The sequence below is a fragment of the Saimiri boliviensis genome, chromosome 4 (assembly GCF_048565385.1).
Source record: "Saimiri boliviensis isolate mSaiBol1 chromosome 4, mSaiBol1.pri, whole genome shotgun sequence".
NCBI classification, from domain to species: Eukaryota; Metazoa; Chordata; class Mammalia; order Primates; family Cebidae; genus Saimiri; species Saimiri boliviensis.
Window position 1 is genome coordinate 22,419,406 of NC_133452.1, and position 23,463 is coordinate 22,442,868.

General features: G+C 43.3%; 1 protein-coding gene across 2 annotated transcripts in view; it reads right to left on the reverse strand.

The window, feature by feature from the left end:
- The window catches only part of SAMD5 (sterile alpha motif domain containing 5), a 443,554-nt gene extending 434,589 nt beyond the window's left edge, over window positions 1-8,965 (reverse strand). The window contains exon 1 of one of the 2 annotated variants that reach the window (XM_074397305.1): window positions 6,776-8,965. In XM_074397305.1, coding sequence (XP_074253406.1) covers window positions 6,776-7,240 — 465 coding nt within the window. In that variant the 5' untranslated portion in view covers window positions 7,241-8,965. The remainder of the gene's footprint in view (window positions 1-6,775) is intronic. The other variant, XM_039467953.2, reaches the window with a different exon arrangement.
- Between the last annotated feature and the right edge of the window lie 14,498 nt (window positions 8,966-23,463).

Sequence of the window (23,463 nt, forward strand, 5' to 3'; positions counted from 1 at the left end):
CTTAAACAAATTTCATGGGCTGCCATAACTCCCAGAAGCCATGTTTTCTTAGTCTGGGAGATGGGCACTGATACAGTTCTCAGCACATTGCTCTCGAGGACAAGTATTAAGCATAGAGGAATAGGTGACTTGGTGTATGATATGAGGAATGCCTGCAATTCCCCTTAATATCTACTATTTCACAGTAACTAATTTATTTTGTTAATGGTGATCAGCCATCTAGCCCGGCCTGGACTTGCATGAGAATCAAAACCTCCTTCAATTGTGTGTCCTGTGTGTCATCTCACTCACTTCACCCTAGTCCTGGCCCTGCCGCAGAGACAGGTCTTCTTTTAAAATGTCCTACGGGAGTAGCATTTTCAATCCCAGTTCTTCTTCATTAACACTTAAGGAATAAACATTTTGATTTGAAATGTGATGATTCATTATCTTTACTTGAGTTTTAATCAGAGTTGATTTTTTTAACATTTGAAATAAACACAAGTGTAACATTCTCCAGTCCTTCATGTTTCTAGAAATAACTTTCAACTTTGATATGGTAAAACTACTACACATCAGGCATTGGGTTAGGTCTCCACATACAAGCAGAGACCGTGTCTGTCTAGTTCCCTGCAATCCTGATCTTAAAGCCTAGCACATGGCATGTGCTCAGTATTTGTTAAGTGGAAGGATGGATGGATAAGTGGATAGATGGATAAATGGATAATTGGACGAATGGATAAATGGAAAGATGGATGAATGGATGGATGGGTAAATGAAAGGATGGGTGGATGGATAAAGGGAAGGATGAATGGAAGGATGAATGGATAGATGAATAAATGAATGGATAGATGGATGGATAAATGGAAGAATGAATGGATGGATAGACTGATAAATTGAGGAATGGATGGGTGGGCAGGCTGTTGGCTGATGGTCCACTGATGTGGAAGCTCCACAAGCATTAACTGTGAGGAGCACACATAGGCAGAAGTCCCCACACCACTAAAGTTCTTGTCTCCTCCCTGCCCCCATTTTTTTCCACAGCATTCCAATCAGGCACTGGAAACAAAAAAAACCTAGAAGGATATAGGTTGAGGATATTTGAGGACACTGATTGAGCTGGAGAAAGCTGAAGTTTTCCAGCTTCCAATCTGCCCCTAGTAATGTCACGAAGGCAGAAGGAATTCTTGGGAGGAGGAATATTTATTGTCATTTCAGCTTCTGCCAACACGCAAGGCAAAACTCCAAAGGACACAAGCACATCCTTGCCCATCTCTCTATTTCCTTTTTAAGTATTTCACCCTGGCCCCAGTGACCAGAAACCTTCCTACTACCTCTGTCTTTCCAAATTCCTTCATTGCAGCCTATCTCTCTGGAATACGCATAAATACACTTATTAGTATGAGATTCTTGTTACTTCGTAAAATTCACACTAAGGGTATGAATGAAGATGAACACTCCTACAACTATTAAATAATGTTATACTAACTCAAACAATTTTAATTGGTAGATGGATGTAGCAAGAAGCAATTTTTCAGTGAAAAAATCTAGATGCCTCCCCCTCACTATTTACCCTAGAGCCTACCTTTTGCTTTGACAAGTCTGCTAGAAAATGAAATGTATTTACAGCCTCATGCCCTTCACATCTCCCACAACCCCAGAAGCATTGCTAGACATGCTGGGATTCAACAAAACATCATATCCAACCTGCAACCTGCAGCACAAATATGTGAATGGTGACCGCACCTTCCTTATGTGGGTAGTTACTTAGAATCCTGTACATTCCATCATGTCATGATCATGACCATGCCTGAACACTAAATTTAACATCTAACATGTCTATATTAATACAGTGTTCTCCTTAAACCTCTAATCCTTCCATCTCCTCCCTCACTGGCACCACTCAGAGGAGACATGAGAACTCTTTGGTATAGCACCTCTAAAGCTCCCAGTCTCCTGGCCCCTTCTTCCCCTCCCTTGACCTGGAGGAAGATGTCCCTGTCCACCTGCAGCAGAAGCGAATGCACCCTTCACTTAGGTGCCCTGGGCACAATTTGCTCACACTTCCTCCAGGACCCTGGTCTCTTGGGTTGTCCCCAACATCTCCCTTTCTCTGGCTACTTACCATTAACACCCAGACATACTCCAGATTCTCTCATCCTTGACAAACAAATCCACAAGACCCTTCCCTTGGCGCAAAGTCTCCCTTATTCCCTCAGCTGTAACCTTACTTCTGTCTTCTCATCAAACTTGGTTTCAAAGTTGTGGGTGCTCGCCATCGCACTCTCACTGGTCCCATCATCCAAATCTGCTGTAACAAAGGTACTCGATGGCATGGTTACCACTTTCCATGAAGTGATTCTGTTGTTGCCCTACCTGGCCATTTTCTGACTTCCTCACCTGTCCCTCCTCCTTGAAACCTCACTGCTTCCAGTTGCTTCCAGAACACCACTGCTTCTTGCTTTCCACCTACCCTCTGCTTACCCTTTTCAGCCTCTTGACATTATTTATCCTAGAGCTTGCCTTTTGCTTTGACAAATCTGCTAGAAACTAAAATATACTTACAGCCTCCCTTAGAGCTTCCTCTTCCTCTGCCCACCTCTGAAATCCTGCTGTTCTCCAGGGTTCCGTCTTCTTCCTCCTCCCTCTACTGCTCATTCGTGGTCACAGCTGCAGTGCTCTGTGTGATGTAGGGACATTCCACAGGCATCTCACACTCCACATGTTGCAGCTGGAAGGCAATGTCTTTCTCCCAAAACTCATTGTTTTCCTGGGTCTCCTTCCTCACATCATAATCCTAAAGCAGAAATCTGCACGTCTTCCCAACCTCTCTCCTCTCCCACCCTGTCATCCAAACAATCATTAAGTTCTCTCAACTCTACTTCCATTGCTTCTGCCCTACTGTCATAAGTGTCCACCAGCGTCTCTCTCTCCTGACAGTGCAACGCTCACCTATATATATGTTCAGCCTGCCTCTGGTCAGGATATGTCAGTAGCTCCCTTCTGCTCACAAGATACACTCCAAATTCTTTAACAGGACTTCAAGGCCACCAAGGATCAGCCACCACCTGTGTCTCCATCTCCTGCCACTTTCTCCAGGCATTCAGTGCTTTAACCAGACAGAATTCCTTGGCATTCCTGTTGATGCTAAACTTCCTCCCCTTCCTGGCCTTTGCACACTCTGTTCCCTGCTGAGAACACTCTTCCCCTTAAGACCCTGCTCCTCTTCAGGCTAAATCTGCTCAATCATCAGTACTCAGGTCCTAGGCCCGTTCTGGAAAGACTGGGTTGGATGCACCTTTTCATGGTATCATGTGCTTCCCGTCAAAGCAATCATCAAACATTATCATTGTTGTTCATTCTGTTTTGTCTTCTCTACTAGATGCTAGGTTTCCAGATGCAGAGCTTTCACAAACTGCCAACCACAGTAACCTTAGAGTCCAGCAGAAGGCCTGGCCTAGAGAAGCTTGGTAAAAAATTATTTTATCCCCATTTCACAAAGGTAGAAATCACAGAAGTCAAAGAAGCTACATACAGGGCAGAAGAGGAACTCTTCCAACCATGTTTGATTTCAAGCCTGGTGCTCTCTCTCAGCTCCTGTTTTTTCAAAGCTATATACTTCCCTTTGGAAAACAAAAGGAAATTTACTTTTTATTTACGTTTCAACTCACTGATCCCTAAACCGCATAACCTTGACCATTACTGGATCAAATCCTACAATCCTTTCAGGTGATTCTTAGGAAGATGCCTCAACTTACTTTCTCTATGAGACTCACTCTCCCTATCTGGATCATCTTTGGCATAATTCACTTTCAAGCCATCTAAAATTCTCAGCAAAATACAAAATCATAGGCATCGATGATGCAAATTACTGCAAAGGAGACTGAAGCCCACTCTACCAAGCGGAATTCCAAATGCATATCAAAAATACTATACATTCTGGCCAGATGCGGTGGCTCACTCCTGTAATCCCAGCACTTTGGGAGAATGAAGCAGGCAGATTACCCGAGCCCAGGTGTTTGAGAGCACTCTGGCCAACAAGGCGAAACCCTGTCTCTACTAAATATACAAAAATTAGCCAGGTTTGGTCACAGGTGCCTGTAATCCCAGGCACTTGGGAGGCTGAGGCAGGAGAATTGCTTGAACCCAGGAGGTGGAGGTTGCAGTGAGCCGAGATCTGGCCACTGCATTCCAGCCTGGGCAACAGAGCTAGACTCCATCTCAAACAAACAAAAAATGCTACACATTCTGATCATGACAAAGCCAAGGAAAGTGGAGAAATTAGAACGTGGATCACATAAGAAAAGAAAAAGTCCTAGCACTGCTCATGAAGAAACTAGCAACATCAGAAAACAAATGCTTCAATAATTTATCCAAAACTTAAGAGGCAATGCACATATAAGCAACAAATCCAGAATGATCAACATGTTCTGGTACTAAACATTTGTATGCTCAGTTTGCTACATATGTATGCTAATTACGTGTGTACATTATATGGTGTATACTAATTATATTTTAATTCCTATTTCAGTGTCTGTTATTCTTTCTCACAGTAAAGTTTGTCAGCGCCAGCTTTTTTTTTTTTTTCTTTCCTTTTTTTTGGTCCTCAACTGGAGCATCAATGAAGAAGCTAATAAAAAACACTTCTGTTTTCATTTTATTCTTCCATCAGTTTGAGGAAAATTAAATATGTATAGAGTGAATAGGAGCATATCTTTGTTATCAAGCATTATTGTTATGGGATTTACCTTAAAACAAAGTTGACTGAAGTAATTATTTACTTAGAAAGTAAATAGTATTGCAATGCAACTTGGCATTTCCTATATAAACTGCACTTAACGCAAATGCACCACCGTATCACCCACTGATCTAGGCAGGAGTCCACAGTGCAAAGCACATGCGTGACGTTTCGTCCCCTTCACATCCTTTCTGGTCTCTAAGTTTGCTATGTAGGTCTGTCTTTTGCTCTTGAAGAATCAGAACTAAAATGTGTCACTTCAAGCTTACCCTTCTCACCTCCAGCCCACAGTGCCCCTGCTCTCCCCGCCCCATTACACAGCACTTTTCCTGAAGAACAAGCAAGCTCTAGTGACGTACTTTGCTTTCTGCATTCCTTTCTGGCCAGGACTTGAACGATGCCCTCGCCGAGTGCCCAGGTACTCACGTTCTCTCAGAATCTAAGTCCACCTTACTTCCTGGGATGCTAATAACCAACATCCACTGGCTTTGATCTCCTTTGACCTGCTGTGTCCAGATCTCTCTATCCACACCAGACATACATGGAACTCCTACATACATGCAGCTGCCTGGGAAAAAGTGTTCTCTCCTTTCCTGTTTAGCGCACACATCAGTGGCACAGTCGAGTGAGTAACCAGAACACATGTTTAATCTGAAGCACTCTGTCCTCCTAACCTGCCTTCTTTATATCCTCCTTAGAAAACCAATTAACATGGTCAAGCAGGTTATCTGAATTGCCTATATTACCTGCAAGGTAGCAGATAATATTAAACCCCTCATCTCCATCTACCTTAGGTATTGTTATCTACTTTTTACAGAGCTTCTTAAGTCCAGGCAATACACCCTTTTCTTAAGATTCTACAGCAATACTACCAGGGCCCAAGACGCACACACAACACTGAGGTTATCCACATTTCCTACTAGGGAGTTGGATTTGCGTTCCCCACCAGCTGAGTATCTTTGCCATCATTTTCTCCCCGGGCTCTTTAAGTTGATAGTTTTAAGCTGAGGTGCTCACATTCCTGTGCACTTTCTGCAACCCTGAGGGTTACCTGTGCTGTCTATTTCTCTATCAAGTCAGGACCTTCTACTCTGACAGCTACCTCAACTAGATATCTAAACGGAATAGACGCCAAGCTAGACGCAGAGCTGATGTGAAGTGCCACTTTCTGTTAATTACCCGGCTCCCAGTCCACATTTCCAAACTTCCAGGCTCCTTCCCTGAGGCCACTTGTGCAGAGGATTCCTTTCGTTCACTTCCTGGTGCTCGGTCCTCCTCTCCCAAATGCAGGTCCACTCACACTTTCTGGAAGTCACAGTTGAACCTACTTCACCTCATCTGGCTTAAGAATACACCAAACGGGTGACAGCACAGACCTCTGAAGCACGTCCTGTGGCCCTATTACCTCCGATGTCCTTAGCACCTTATTGCCTTCAGTATACACGAGCTCAGGAAGTCAAGTGGACTGACACGTGCTTCCTTCACTTTTCCCCTTAAAATGTTAGTGTTAATGGTACGCTTCTCAAATTTGCAGCAGTCCTGGGGTTTTTGATGGAATTGCGAGAGACAGGGCCTGACTTTCCACTCTTTAAAGAGAGTTCACCGATTTCCCTTAGGAGTTTCTCAAGACTCAAAAAAGGAAAAGAAAAAGAAGAAGGAAGGTAGAAAGCAACGTAGGTATCAACCATTTTTCTGGTACTCCTCAAACCCAAAACTATTACAGAGGGCATTAGGGATTCCCCTTGGCTACCAGGAGAAGCACCGCGAGACTGATTCCTGACAGGTGAGCACCAGAGACGAGGTGGAGTTTTGGTTACTAGTTTAGAGTTAACATCTGGATGCGGGGGCTAGTCTTCCCAACCATTGGAGGCAGCAGGAGGGAAGGAATAATGGGCCAATACAGAAAGAGCATAGATTAGGGTCCCAGATACCCAAAGCCTCCAGGCCTCTCCGTCTGTCGTCACCTGGAATGAATGGGCTGCAAAGCCTGCGCACTGGCGGTTGGGCCAGGTCCCCTCCCGCCGCGCGCCCCAGGTCGCCCGGACCGCACCTCCTTACCTTGCGGGAGTACGGGGGCTTGCTCAGGTGGATGCCGTCACGGACGAGCTTATCCCTGATCATGATCTTCAGCTTCAGTTTGGGGTAGCTCACCAGCTCCCTGCTGCGGGGGGCGGTCGTGTGGCCGCGGAATTCCCCGCGAGTGCCCTGGGCCGGGCCGCCGCGCGGCTCCCCTCCGCGGGTGGTGGGAACTGCGTCCGCGGGCGGCCCGAGGGGCGCCGGCTGCGGCTGCGGCTCGAGCGTGAAGTAGAGGCCGGCGGCGTTGGCGTCCTGCTCCCGCAGCCGGCGCACGGCCTCCAGGATGCGGCGGCGGTGCGCGGGCGCCAGCACCCCGATGGCGTCCAGGTCCGGGTCCCCGATCTGCTTGCACACCTCCAGGTCGTCGTAGCCATTATCCACGAAGGACTCCGCGTACTGCGGAAGCTGCAGCGCTTTGAGCCACTCGTAAACTATGTTGGTGCACATGGTGGGACCCGGAACCCCGCCGCCGAGCACCTTCCCAGCGCCCCAACGGCAAGGGCGGTACCAGTTCTGGGAACTTTTAATCCTCTCCTCCAAGGGGAAAAGGGTATCTCCGTAAAGTTTTCCTTTTAAAGGAAAGACTCGGGCCGGAGGCAGAAAACCATCAGAAGAAGCCTGAGGAAGGGAGAAGCGAAAAGCAGCAAAGTGAATTCCCCAAGCAGCGGCGGAGCTCGCAGGCACTGGCTGCTGAGCTGGGCGAGCCGCTCCGCTCCGCGCCGCCCCTGGATGCGCCGCCGCCTCTGCCGCGGGGAGGGGCGCGCGACCTGCACGGGAGGAGGCGGAGGCGGGAGGGCCGGGGCACACCCCTCGGACCCACGCCGGGTCAGCGCCGCGCAGCGCGGCCCGCGAGGTTTCCCAGCCGGAACCGTCCCGGGGCTGTGCGCCGCATCTCGCGCTCTGGCCGCCGCTCCGCGCTGCTAGGCGACTCCTCCGCGCAGACCCGCGCAGCGTCTCCGCGTGTCAGTCACTGTGGTCCTCCCAGCGGGAAGCCGGTGGCTTCTAGGCTGCCGGGCTCCGCTGGCTGCCCTGGGTTGGTTTTCACATTTCTCTTTAATCCGACTTTACCCGGTGGAAGTCTCCGCGCTCACTTCTTCCCGAGCCTGTAGGACTACCGCTTGCGCGCCCGCTGGCAGCCCAAGGACACGTTCCGCCGCCCCACCGCGCTGGGGACGCTGCGGGGTTCAGTGTCCCTTCCTTCCCGATCCGTGTCCGAATCCTTCTTCCTCGGAGCCCATAGGCAGCCCAGAGCCCGGCGATCTGGCTTCTTCGGTGGGCCGCCACTCAGTGACCCGAGTGGCGGCGCGTTGGCCCGGCGGGTGGGCGCGACGTGGGGGCCGCCCGAGTCCAGCCGGCGTGCGCGCCGCCCCTCCTCGCTGCAACTGGGCACGTTGAGCGGCGGGAGAGGCTGCTGTGCTGCTGGGCTCTCCCCTCCTAAGCTCCCGGGTCTGCGAAAGTTTGGGGTGGGTGGTACTTTGTCCTAGGTCGGTGTGTCCCACCCGGTCCCCCACCCTGCTTTCTGCCGGCTCCTCACCCTCGTCTGCGCTGCGCTTCCTCTCCGGGCCCCCCACCTTGTATACTGCACGGGCTCCCTGGGTGGCTCTGCCCCCGGGGACACTGCCAGGCCTTCAGTCCTGGAGCCCGGGAATCCGAGCCCATCTTCTCGCTCCCGACCCGGGATCGCGTGGAAATCAATAGAGCACCACCCAGCTCGCGTTGGAAGGGACGCTCAGACACCTCCGCCCACGGCATTTTTCCTCCAGGAGGTAACAAAATCAGTCGAGTTTCCCCATCATGCCAATGTCTGAGCAACCACTTGCGATTGGGGAATCCAGGTGGCAGGTGGATCAGACCAAGCGCCTCGGCCCCATTTCCCGGTGTCTGACCTCTTCTTGGGACTAAGGGAAGGGAAGGACCGTGGGAGCAAGTACTGTCTCCCCTCTTTCCGCAGAAGGGCGATTCAGCTTCCCACCTGAGCTGTTTAAGGACCCGATCTGATCCTTTTTCTGAAGATTCTTCTTGGGGCGTGCCAGTCTCTCGCCCGACCTTGGGAGGTGGACAAGGAGTGACTTCAGAGTGGTTTCCCGATCTGCTGTATGTTTGGCCTTTGGGTGGGTGGTTGGGTGGGCCCTCTTTCTCTAAACCAAGAGAACTTAACCCCCTCTTGGGACACGAACCCCTTAAAGAATCAGATGACAGCTTCAGTCCTTTTGCCCAAGAAAATACCCGACATAGGCGCACCCAAAACGTTCCCTACAGCTGGGGCGGGCGGGGGGTCTGGTTTCCCAAACCCCGGGACTCACGAATCTCAAAATAAGAACAGCTGGCAGAAAGAACCGTCTGCTCAGGGGGAGGGGAGAGATCAACTTGAAGAGCCGTGGAGCTGCGAGTGGCCTCAGCCTGGGGTCACCCAAGCCGCCGTGGTAGGTGGCGAAGTTCCTGGGTACCAGGATGCTGGAAGCGCGCAGCCCTCCCCGCCCTGCACGAGTTGCTGCCTCTCCCTCGCCAAAGCGGAATCACAGTGCCCCCTCGCGTCCGCGCGGCCCCATTTTAAGGCGTTGTCCCTGTCCTCCAAACTCATTCTATTCAGCAGAAAGCAGTGGGCTTTACGGTTTTATACTAGTTCCCCTTTTAAGTACAAATGTTTTATCACGTTTATCTTTATATCCCAGTACTATCTCACAAGGATCTTTGATTTTTTTAAAAGAAAATATTCCAGCAGTTTGAATGATGCTGCTAAGAAACAGAAATTATCAGCAAATATTTACTGGGAAATTACTTTATGTCAGGCATCTATTCACACATCTGTATACATACGGTAAGTAGTAGTATTATCCCACATCTTACAGAAGAAGAAATTGACACATCAAAACTAATTTGCCCACGATCTCACTGTTCCCAATGGAACAAGGGTTTAGAATTCTGGGGGGGATACATTTAGCATCAACCTTCAGCCTTTCAACTACTGTGCAACATGAAAAAAATGGGCAGATTGTAGGAGGTGAGGTTTTGTTTGTTGTTTGTTTGTTTTGGAGTTTTTTGTTTTTGGACTGAAACACTTAAAGCTCAGGATTTTTATTTTATTTTATTTTATTTTATTTTATTTATTTTTTTTTTTTTAAAACAATCTCACTCTGTCACCCAGGCTGGAGTGTAATGGGGCCAACTAGGCTCACTGCAGCCTCTGTCTGCCGGGTTCAAGCGATTTTCCTGCTTCAGCCTCCCCAGTAGCTGGGACTACTGATGCCCGCCACCACGCCTGGCTAATTTTTGTATTTTTAGTAGAGACGGGGTTTCGTCATGTTAGCTGGGCTGGTCTGGAACTCCTGACCTCAGGTGATCTGCCCACATCAGCCTCCCGAAGTGCTGGGATGACAGGCATGAACGGATTACAGGCATGAACCACCTGGCCCAGCCCAAAGCTCAAGAATTTTATTGTGTGTTTTTCTTTCCCAAGTTGTATGAAAATTCCAACAGCACTATTCTGTAGTTTTTTGCCTTCTTGTATATGGCCTTTTCCCCTCTGGGGGCTTAAGAACATTCATCTTGTCTTACTAATCCTCAGTGAAGGCAGAATACTCAGAGTATTTTTATTTCCATCTTACCACTAGGGATACTGATTGGGGGAAGATGAACGACTTGCCCAAGGTCATACAGTAAATCAGGACACAGACAAGAACAAGCTTGCCCTGTCAAAGTGCTTCCCTGACAGGCAGTGGCAATTCTCCTTTATTTATGTGCAAAGCAGTTTCCAATTAGGAAATAAAGCATCCTGGTGCTCTCTTTGGAAGGGAAGCCTTTAATAAAGTAATCACTTGTTAATCAGTTATAAATAACACATACTTACTTTTGACCTCTAGAGGAAACCTGCTATCTGGAGATTTCACTAGTCTGAGCTATACAGACATTTTTTTTTTTTCCCAGATTTCCCTTCTATTTCTCATGTATACTTCTACACTTACTCGGGTCCTGTTTGGGTGAACCATTGAGGTTTGTGTTCCACGCTTGCTTTATCATACTGCACCTCTTTTTTTTTTTTTTTTTTTTTTTTTTTTTTTTTTTTTTTTTTTTTTTTGAGGCGGAGTTTCGCTCTTGTTACCCAGGCTGGAGTGCAATGGCGCGATCTCGGCTCATCGCAACCTCCGCCTCCTGGGTTCAGGCAATTCTCCTGCCTCAGCCTCCTGAGTAGCTGGGATTACAGGCACGTGCCACCACGCCCAGCTAATTTTTTGTATTTTTAGTAGAGACGGGGTATCCCATGTTGACCAGGATGGTCTCGATCTGTTGACCTCGTGATCCACCCGCCTCGGCTTCCCAAAGTGCTGGGATTACAGGCTTGAGCCACCGCGCCCGGCCCGTACTGAACCTCTTAATAGATTTCGTTCTAGAAGCTGCTATGCTAAATTTGTCTATCTCCTGTGGAGACTAATGGCTAAAGTTCTAAGTGACTCTGGCAAGAATAATTGGTGGCAGCCTTTTAGAACTAGAAGACCACTGGAGATCTTCTACGGCATCCAGATTTACAAGGAGGAAGCCAAGGCTCAGAGAGGTCAAGTTCCTTACCTAAAGCGACACAGCTAGTTCCTGACAGAATTGGGTCGAGAACTCTCACATTGCTCTTTGCAAGGTACTGCATTACCTCATTTTTGCTGCAAGTCCTTGGCTACTGTCAAAATCATTCATTTACTCATCAAATGTTTATTAAGTAAGCACTTCAGTGTCAGGCAGTGAAGCAAAAAAAGAAGAGTTTTTCTTCATTAATTGGAACTGGAGAGACTTCAGCATTTTAAATAGGTAGAGAATAAACTGATCGGTTTTTCTATATGTTCATGAATTATAAAGATTGCAAAGATACGAAGCAATGTTTCTTCTATCTGTAATATTATCCAAATTCTGTGATAATATTAGCCAGAATTTCAAATTCAATTATATTTGAAATCCAGATAAAAATGTACTTGAAAAACACAAGTGGCTTCTCTGCTTCCAGTTGCAGGCTTAGAACACACAATTTACTCAAAATACATTGTTACCTTGTCGACTATCTCTCATTTTGTGTCACTTTTGAGTGGTATTGCTTTGTTAGAGTTTTTTTCTTTATACAAATTTTTTCAAAATATTTATCCTGTTTATTATTATTTATTACGTTTGGGGGCCACACTTAATTTTGCAGGGGGATGACTTGCCTAGTGAAAATCAATGGAATAATAGGTTATGGAGGAAGTTTCTTTTTAGGCACCATTTTAGAACTGTTTTGCAATGGTAATCACTATGGCAAAATGCCTGTTGATCCTCTCCATGTAATTAATTAATGATAATTATATTCAGGTTTTAAATTCTAAATATGAGAAAACAACTTTTCTACTTCACTCAGTAACTCGATTTAAGGATATAGAGTGAAAAATAACTTGTTATGGAATTTTCTTGGTGCCGCTTAAGGTTTCAGACTATTTTAGAAGATAAATGTTCACACCTAGTGCATGTAAAAATTAAATTCCATTAACATCTATTAAATGTCAGTCCCTAGGGTGTCTAGCCTTGTAAAAGTCAAAGATATATAATATTAATCTCAAAATGCAAAATATGTCTTGCCTCTGCTTAAACCATGAGCTAAAAAGCATCCAGAAGGAGTAGATGCCATAGGGAGAAATGAGAATAATGGGCTTGAGTGATGTAACAGGCAATCTCTTCCCCGGTGGCTGGGAGCGAGGTGCTCGGTTGGCAACTTAATTGGGGGCAGGCAGGGTGGGGGGTGTCTGTTAATATGTCTGAGCTGTATACATTAGACTTGTGTGTGACAACACACATGTGAAAGAAGAAAAGACAAGGAGCAGTGGGGAGTGCCAGCAGGATTCATTAGATTATTCATTGCTATTATAACAGGCCTTTCTTTCTTTAAAGCAGGAACAAAGGGGAGGAAGGGCCTGTTCAGGAAGTCATCCACTTCGAGGTCACTAACAGAAAGAGAGCCAAGCTACAGGCTAGGTTTGCAATAGAAAATAAAACAAGATTCATTTTTCAAAAATTGTATTCTCTCGTCTTTGGTAATCCCCGAAAGTTCTATATTTTAAAATGCACTCCAGAAGAGGAGGAAAGGGTTAATCTAGTGTCTCCTGAGGTAAAAATGATAGGTGCAGTATTTTGTTAATTAACAATGGGCAGCTTTTAGGAGTACTTTTTATTTTTTCATTCTACATCACAAAGCTATTATAATTTAACACCTAAATGTTAGGTTATATAACCCCATACAAGTGAAATTATGTTGGTCAGTGCTATTTCAGACAAGTACAAATCATGTATATAATCACAACGATGAAATCACTCAAGTTATGACCAGTGCAAATTGACTAAACAACAGTTTTCCATCTGACAGTTTCTCCCCATTCTGGAGTTAGGACGAGCGATCTCACAGAGCCTACTTCCTAAGACCTGCATGGCTACTGATGATGGAGAGGTGGTTGGTTTTCTTTCTTTAGGCAACATAATTTTATGTATTTGTTTTAAAATTTTTAGTGCTTCTTGTCTGGTTTAAACTTGCTATTGGAATATATACTTTATAACTCTTGAATCCTTCATTTATAAGAACCTGCATAATTAGAGCTCTTAGTAAAGTCTGAGATCTTGCCTCTTTGCAGCTTCGGAGCAAAGCAGCGTGGAGTGCATCCCAGTTTTGAAACTATTTCTAACCTTGAAGGCCATACAAACACACACACACACACACACACACACACACACACACACAGCCTCTTAGACCCTACTCATAAATGTGCAAATACAAGAACTAGGTGAGGCATCAAATACCCACGTCAGAAAAGCCAAGTTCCTAGAAATAAGGCTGACAACCTGAAAATAGGAGATGTTTTGAATATTTCTTCAAAACTTTTGAGCTTAACAGTTTCTTGAAAGCCCAATTTCAGACCCTTTCTTGGAGCTATTCAGCTGTCTTGTCTGAGTGAGCCCTGTGCCCACAGCTTGGACCAGGGCTGTGGCTTAGGGCAATATGTTCTCAGCCAGCATGCTGTGGCCCTAGAGGACTTGCTGGGGTCATGAGCAACGAGAGAGGGTCTTCAGAGACCTGCCCAGAAGAGTAGCAGAGATGGCATTTTCTTTATGCTTTATAATAGGATAAATTCTACATGTTTCAGAAATGTAAAGATTAAGATGAAACAATATACTTAATTAAAAGTAACATGCGTTTATTCCACTATAATCTGGGAGTAAAGAAAACTTTCCTAACTTTGATTCAACTTCCTGAAGCAGTGGGGAAAAAGCTTGATACTTTTGGTCATATAAATATGATAAACCTTTGCATGGCAACAAAAATCTCTATTAGCAAAGTAAATAGATGACAGCTTGTCCTTGTGGGAAGGTACTTAGAATTTATATGGTAATCATAGATTGGTATAGCTAATACAGAAAAGCATTTAAAGATAGAGAAAATAAAAGGCCAGCAGGTCTATGCAAAGATGGGTCAGAGAGTTCTCAGAAAAAAATAGCCAAACAAAGAGATCCTCATTTGAAACAATTCTCAAGTAGCCTCAAAGTAAGAAAAATGCAGGTTAGGAGGCCAAAGTGGGAGGATCACTTCAGGCCAGGAGTTCAACATCAACCTGAGCAACATAGCAAGATCCCATTTATATTGAAAAAAAAAAAAAATGGTGGGCATGGTGGTGCAGGCCTGTAGTCCCAACTACTGGGGAGTCTGAGGCAGGAGATCTCTTGAGTCCAGGAATTTGAGATTGCAGTGAGCTATGATCATGCCACAGTACTCTAGCCTGGGTGACAAAGCAAGACCGTATCTCAAAAAAGAAACAGAAAAAGAAAAGAAAAATGCACATTCAAACTCCACTGAGAGACTATTTCTTACTTATCAGATTAGCCCAAATCATAAGGTTTAAATTGAGGGTAAAAGTAAAGAGAAAATGGTTAAACATTCTCATAAATTGAGGGTAAAAGTAAGAAAATCCCTCTGTTAGCCAAATAGCATTCGTATGATTTAATTTAATAGAAACAGAATTGTTAATCAGGTACTGAAGAGTCTGAAAGACAAAGTAAACTCTGAAGTATCCCAGATGTAGTAACCTTAGGAAACATTATGTTAACTTTAGGAAGCATTATGTTGGTGCAAAAGTCATTGCGGTCTTTGCCCTTGAAAGCAATGGATTATAAATTATCCTTAAAGGTTTGAGAAACAAAGGAAGAAGGTTGAGATTATCAGAATATAGAAACTTGGAGGAGGTGCCCTACTGAGCTGGAACCCAGAATTCTGAGAAGGGAACTCTTTCTGCTTGGTTAGGAGAAAAAAAAACCCATGAGGCTGGGCACAGACCTCCAAGGAAAGGACACCATCTGGGCGTACAGGAGCCCCAGCAGGATGTGCAGAGCAGAGGCTCAGGAAGCTGGGCTGCTGACTGGCTGGTGTGGATACTGAGAGAGGGTTCCAGGAAGGTAGAAAATTGGAAGCTGTAACCTACCTCTACTGGGTGAGAACTTGTGGCTAGGGTGACACTGGCAGAAAGAGGAAACAAAGCAGAAAGCAGCCAGTCTCCTGGTCATTCCTTTTCCTGCTGTTCGGTCTACTTCTTACATGCCTTTGGCAAAACTCTACAGGGCACCAACTAGTAAGGCAGAAACGTGTGCAGAGTCCTAGCCCCAGCTTCCCAAAGTGGAGGGTGTGGAGACAAAAGTAACTCCATCTTTGATGCTGATCCACCATGTTCACTTCTGATTAATCCCAGTCCCATGAATGCCTCCTTGTTTCCACTTTAGTTACTGTCCCTAGTGAAAGAACAAAGCAATCTTGATGTTATCACACAAATTATAGTTGTGATGCAGGTAGCATTCTTGCCTGTTCTGGAAGGTGCCTTTAATTGTCTTGCTGGTGTACATATGTCCTTCCCCTATGCTATAGGAGCCCCAGGTCTGGGGAGTAACACTGTAGAGGTCTACCTGTCTTGCAGCTGACCAAGACTATGCTTCAGTCTGTAAGCTCCCCCAATAAAACACCCTAGACTGATAAACTGGATTTATTACATTTGCCTTGTTCTTTGCTTGCTCGACTCCTTCAGCATTTGGAGGTCATTTTGCACATACGGCCCTTTCATAGAGGAGAGAATAAAATGGAAAGTATAGAAATGAGAAAAAAGAAAAAAAAAAAAAATGAATACCCAGCACAATGCCTATGGAGTGGGATTTGTCAATATTCAGCAAATTTCATATGCATTTTCCCTTGGATTTAGCAATTCCACTTCTGGGACTCTATCCCAAAGATACACTAGCAAAAATTTTAGAAATAAAATAATAGTATGCATAAGACTATTCATCACAGCACTCTATAATAACTAAATATTGGATCCAACCCAAATATCCATCAATAAAGGACTGCTGGAATACACCATGGTACATCAACATAATAAAGTACTTGGCAACTGTTGAAAGAATTGAAGACTATTTCTATACACTAGAGTGCAGTGATCTCCAGGATATATCACTACAGTTAACTCTTGAACAACACCAGTTTGTACTGTGCCAGTCTGCTTATACAAGGACTTTCTTCCACCTCTGGCACCCCTGAAACAGCAAAACCAACCCTCTTTTTTCAGACTCCTCAACATGAAAGTGACAAAGGTGAAGATCTTTATGACAATTCACTTCCATTTAAGAAATAGTGAGTGCATTTTCTCTTTCTTATGATTTTCTTAATAACAGTTTCTTTTCTCCAGCTTGCTTTATTGTAAGAATATAGTATATAATACATATAACCTACAAAATATGTATTAATCTACTATTTATATTGTCAGTAAGGCTTCCAGTCAACAGTAGGCTATTAGTAGTTACATTTCTGCAGACTCAAAAGTTTTACTTAGATTTTTGACTGCATGAAGGTTGGCACTCATAGCCCCTGCATTCTTCAATATTTGGAGGGAAAAAAAGCAAACTGGAGAAAAGTATGTATAGCATGCTATTCTTCATTTAAGGAGGAGGTAGGAATATGTAATTAAAATAAAACAATGGAAGGATAAGCATTTAAGAAGTGATTACCTATAAAGGGATGGGCAGAATAGAGTAGAAGGGTTGGGTACAGGACGGACACTTCTTTAAATGCATATTTTGTGGATTTGACTGTGGAACCATGAAAACATTTTACATAATCATACCACAGAATGAAATTTTAAAAACACTCTCCCAAAATTAGAAGTAAAACCAAACAAATGAACTTCCATCTTAGAGTGGCATGACCAAACTGAGAGGAGCTATTCCAAGAGACTTTTTAAAATAATAATTTATTTTACATGCCTGATGGAGTTACTGTTATGGATTGGCTCTTTGTCCCCATCCAAATCTCATCTTGAATTGTAATCCAAATTGTAATCCCTAGGTGTTGCGGGAGGGATGTGGTGGCAGGTGATGGGATTATAGGAGCGATTTCTCCCATACTGTTCTCCTGATAGTGAGTTCTCATAAGATTTGGTTGTTTGATAAGTGTCTATGCTTCTCTACTCTCACTCACTCTCCTGCAGCCTTGTGAAGAAGGTGCCTGCTTCTCCTTCTGCCATGATTGTAAGTTTCCTGAGGCCTCCCCAGACACACAGAACTGTGAGTCAATTAAACCTCCTTTGTTTGTTAATGATCCAGTCTCAGGTAGTATCTTCAGAGCAGTGTGAAAACTGTGGAACAATAGTGGAAAAAAGAACAGCAACAAATCGTAAACTGTTTTCAGTAATGTGACTGTTGGCAGTAATGCGGGAATGATACTGACACTGTTATGTGTATAATACAGTATAAATAAAATGAATCATTGTTAGGGGAGAGCCAAGATTTTTGGCATAATTGAGAGGAGATACAGTTGTAAGATAAATGAGTTTAAATAAATACTCTATAATCCTAAATTTTAATTTCAAATATCAGTATGAGCTCAAAGTGTATTTTTATCTTTTTAAAAAACTCATAATTTTTAGCTCTATGAAAAGATTTAGACCAATAATTGACCTGATGATAATGAGATCTTTAGCACCCAAATTTGTTCTCTATTACCATTTCCCACTAAAAGGAACTAAGACTGATTGAAAAAATGCCTAATTCTAGGTTTAAAATCCTGTTTGTCAATAACAGCAGGAAATGAACAAAATGGACCTGGGAAATTTTTTCATATTAGAAAGCAAGAAATTTATCAAAGATGGCTAGGATCATGCCAAAAAATCTCAGTGGCCAACCTGAATGAGTTCTCACTGGGCAAAGATGGAATAATTTGAGTTTCACCAATAAGGATGATAATTGAATTGAGTTGAAACCCATCACATATATGTAAACTCATAAGCTCATCTAATATTTTAATAAAACCTTAACTGGCAACCATTAAGGAATATTTGAGAACCATTTCCTTATTCTGAAAACTGGTACATAAAAAAACTGTATCAAATACTTTTTCTGTTTTTCTACATGACCTGTACCTCAGGAAACAAAATCATTCAGGAGGAGGGTTTTTTTTTTATAGACATATTCCAGCTAAATAAATTACAGTATCACTGATGCAATGTCTAATAAAATAAAGAATCTGAGCTGGCAGATTTCTAGGTATGGGATGCTGAATGTCCCTAGGATTCTTTTAGGGAGATCACAAGTTCAATATTATTTTCATGCCAATGCTAAGACATTATTGGCCTTTTCCCCTTTGTTCACATTTATATTGGTGTTATAAAAGCAATGGTGGACAAAAAAGCTGGTGCCTTAGCACAAATCAAGGCAGTGGCATCAACTGTGCTACTGGCAGTTACAGTCTCTACTACCACATGCTGCATGAGAAAAGGCCAGTTTAATGTAAGAATTTCCTTCATGAAGCAGTAAAAATTACAAATTGTATTGAATCTTGAAATTTGAGTACGTAAAAAAAGAAAAATCCATGTAATAAATGGCAAATATACATGAAGCAATTGTGCTGCATTCTGACCTATGCTGGTCTTCTCCTTGAAAACTGCTTGTATGATTGAGTTGCCAGCTAAACTAGCCACATTTTTCATGGTATACCATTTTCACTGTAAGAAGTGACTGACCATAAAATTATGGTTATACAGATTTGGACCTGGCAGATATAATTTTGAAAATGAGTAGAATAAGTCTGACACTTTAAGTAATCAACTGACAGTACTTACTGCTCATGGTAAGATTCAAGCTTTCAAATAAAAATTTGAATTTTGGAAAACTACCATTTGCACCCATTATTTGGACAGCTTCCCAATATTGACAGGTTTTTCTGTCTAATGACATTGATAGTTACTAAGGCATGTAGGGTTTCTTTGACATTGAATAAAGAAATAGTTTCACATTTGTAAGATCACATATATGAGTGACTCAACATTTTCCAAATAATGTCACAAAAGATTAAGATATCTATTAAAATAGCAAGATAAACCAAGGGATTTTAAGGTAGCAAAACAAGAAACTTTGTTGGCATGGTTTCAGGTTATACCCTACAACTAATCTTTAATAAATTACTGTTTGTCAAGTTGTGGTAAAGAAGAATATGTACAATTAACTGAAAAATGTGTTAAAATAATTTTGAAACTTTCAGTTGTACATCTTTGTGAGGCTGAAGTTCTTTAGATACTTCAACTAAAGTAGCAGATTGAATGCAGAAGCAGAAAGGAGAATACAAATGTCTACTATTAAACAGACAGAAAGTAAAGAGACTTGTAAAAAATCTAAAACCATGTCCCTCTTCTTAAACATTTTTTGTTTTGGAAAATAGTTATTCTTAATAAAAATATTTATGTCATCTTATAAGGGCTTGTTGTTAGTTTAAATTAATAAATATTTTAAAGTTCCTTCCTCTTTAATTCCTAATATAATAAATATCAATAGATAAAACCCACATTTTTTTAAAAAAAAGCTGTGTAGGACACTCAGTAATTTTTAAGAATGTAATACATTCATAAGAAAAAGTTTGATAACTGCTGATTTAAGTAATATCATCAATGGCTGACAACATGAAAAAAAAGAGAGAAATTCAGACATTATTATTACTTTCTACTGAAAGTAGGTAACACCTCTATAAAGTAGTCTTGTCAGAAGTTATATTGAGGCCTGAATCTGATCAAAGCTGTGAATGTAACTACCAAATTATAGGAAATACAACAAATGAACACATGGGAAATGCAATCAGCAAAATCCAGACTGAGGGAGACTGTAAAGAAAAAATGGCCTGGTTTCTTCAAAAAAATGGGAGCATTAGGGAAAGAGGAACTGAGAGAGAAAGCGAATTCCACAAGAGACATAAAAGACAGACCAGTCAATTTTTAAAATGTGGAACTTTTCTGGAACCTGATTCAACCAAACATTTTTTGAAAGTGTTTGTACATTTAAATAAAAAATTTATGTACATAAAAATAATTTAATAATGTGTACACTGACCAGAAATTTGTTGATATTTATGAAATAATTGTTAATATTTAACTGTGATCATGGTTTTATAGTTATGCACATTTTCCTTTGTTGATAAATGTAGAGAATCCTTATACATTAAAGATAAAACTTCTATAGATTAAGTCATATAATGCTTAGGATTTGCTGCAAAATAATCCCAGAATTAAGTAAGTGATAATACATGAAGTAAGATTAGCCATGGTTCATTGTTGAAGCTGAGTGATATATTGGGTTCATGATACCATTCTCTTTACTAGTTTATGTGTTTGCAAAGTTCCATAATATGTTAAACAGATCTATATGTGATGAAAACTCCACAGCGCCCTATGGGATGACCTGCAACCCTGTAGATAGGCACAAGATAGCCTATTATAGTTAAAAACAGAAAAGTTACCCTCTCAGGGAGTGAAATTGATGATAACAAAGATCAGACATGTCATGTATAGGTCAGCATTGAGGAGTCCTAGAACCAGAACAATGAAAGAAGCTGTTATGGGCTAAATGTGTGGGTGCCCCCCAAAATTTATATGTTGATGCCCTAACCCCATATGTGATATATTATGGGGTAGGGCCTTTGGGAGGTCATTAGGTTTAGGTGAGAGCATGGAGCCTGTACCATGGGATTAGTACTATTACAAGGAGACCAGAGAGTATGCTTGTTTGACTTCTCTCTCTCTCCCTGTCTATCTCGCTGACTCCCACCACGTGAGGACACAGCAAGAAGTCAGCCATCTGCAAGCCAAGAAGAGGACTAGCCAGGCTTTTGCTGGCACCCTGATCTTTGACTTCCCAGCCTCCAGAACTGTGAAAAATACATTTCTGTTGTTTAAGCCACACAGTCACTGCCACAAAAAAACTATAGTTTTTTTGTACTATCAGCCTGATATGGTTTGGCTGTGTCTCCACACAAATCTCATCTTGAATTGTGGTTCCCACAGTCCCCATGTGTTGTGGGAGGGACCCAATGGAAGGTAATTGAATCATGGGGGGGATGTTTCCCCCATGCTGTTCTCATGATAGCAAGTGAGTTCTCACAAGATCTGATGGGTTATAAGAGGCTTGCCTTTTCACTCCGTTTTCATTCTTCTCTCTCCTGCCACCATGTAAATAAGGATGTGTTTGCTTCCCTTTCTGCAATTGTTGCAAGTTTCCTGAGGCCTCCCCAGCCTTGCAAAATTCTGAGTCAATTAAACCTCTTTCCTTTATAAATCACCCAGTCTTGGGTATGTCTTTACTAGCAGCATGAGAATGGTCTGATACACAGCCCAAGCAGACAAATACGGGAGCGCTATATAAAAGAATATGACTGATATCCAGTGCACCAGAGGGGTGGAACCAGAATTGAAAATTCCAAAGACACCTTATGCCATTGACTGTCTTGTCACTTAATATCTACTGAGCATCTATCATTATTTCAAGCACTTCTCTCAGCATACAGATACAGCAGTGCCCAAGAGAGACAACGTTTCTGTCCTCATGGAGCTCAGATAAATATATCATTTCAGGTGATGAAAGATGGAAAAAAAAATAAAGTGGAGAAAGGAACAAAACATGTCATGAAATACCCAGAGGAAGGAGTGTTCTGGGTCACAAGAACAGCAGGTTACTCAGGCAGCACTGAGCATGGTGTGTTTGGGGAGCAGCAAGAAGGCCTATGTGCTGGAGCAAAGTGAGGGTGGTAGCAATCAGTACTGGGGAGACAAGGCCAAATCCCTGTAAGGGCATTGGCCCTTGTTCCAAATGTGTTGGGAGCCACTGGAGGGTTTTGAGCAGGGGAGCGATATGAGCTGATTCGTAATTTAACAGGACTGCTCTGGCTGCCCAGTGGAATAGAGACCATGGCGATGGAGAGCAGAACCAGCAAGGCCACTTAGGAAGCTGCTTCATAGGCCAGGCAAGAGATGAGAGTGACCAGGATTCCGGTATGATGATAGCAGTACAGTTAGTAAGAAGCAAACAGAATTCATGATACACTGTGATACGTGTTGGAAGCAGACTGAGAAAAAGAGTGAAAAAGAAGAGCGTTGACTTCTAAATTTTTGGCATGAGCAAGTGAGTAAATGGATTGCCAAGCCACATCCTAAGGTAGAGAAGATAGAAGATGAGTGAATTTGGGGGTTAGGGTGGAGAGGAACAAGCATTTTCTTTCCAACACAGACCCTCAGATGGAGTTATCCAGATAAGACTGTAGCTAGAGTAGACAGGTTGCAGAGATAGAAACTTGGGCCATTTCAGCATATAGTTGGTGTTTAAAGTCACAGGACAAAATAACCAGATTGAACAAAGCCAAGACTAAAACTTAGGGCACTTCAACATGCAGAACCTAAAAGGGACTCTGAAGAGCAGGGGAGGGAAGGAAAAAGAGCAGCCAGTGAGGTAGAGATCTAGAATCTGTGAATAAAGCTGTTTCAAGAAGGGACTGGGCCAGTGTGTCCAATGCTGCTGAGGGTGACTGAGAGGCGAGAACAGAAATTGACTTTAAATCAGTTTCTGGCTTTGTCGGGAGTAGTTTCAGCTGGAGCAGGCTCAAGAGAGACTCAGCGGAGGAAGTGGAGGTAGCAATATGAGCAATTGTTCTTAGGAGTCACGGTGTGAGGGATATGAGGAATGGGGCAAGGGCCGGAGAAGGATGAGCAGCAAAGGAAGAGTCTCTTCTACTGGTGGGAGAAATGACCCCATGTGGATCTATAGAAAGGAACAAGGAAGAGGAAGAGCTGGTGGTGCAGGAACAAAGTCTTTGGGTGGCTGGGAGGGGCTGGACTCCACGGAATGAGCGGAGGACCTGGCCTTGGGTAGAAGCCCAGGTGGTCCATGCATTTGTAATGGCTGGGAAGGTAGAGTCTGTGAGTACGGATGCAATGTGAGCTTGTAGATTTGTTGATGGGAGATGTGGAAGTTCTATTCTGATTGGTGACCAGCAAGGTCATCTGCTGAGAGAGCAGGAGGGCAAGGGAACTGGAGATGGTGTAGAAATAGTCATCCCAGGGAGAGTGAAGGGCTAAATAAATGGAGCAGGGGTGCCAGGAATCCCGGGGTCACACTGGAGGCTGGTGATCATCAGCTCCTTTGAGACCAGCCAGCAGGATTGTGTGTCTCCTTCAGTTACATCAACATGCTCAGCTGCATGTGCAGAGCCAGTGAAGGGTTTACTCCAACCAAATCTTGATTCAGAAGAAAACACAGAGTCAAATGCAAGAGAGGATTTTCACCCAGGAAATGAAAAACTGGAACAGTCACACAAACCAGCTTTAGTC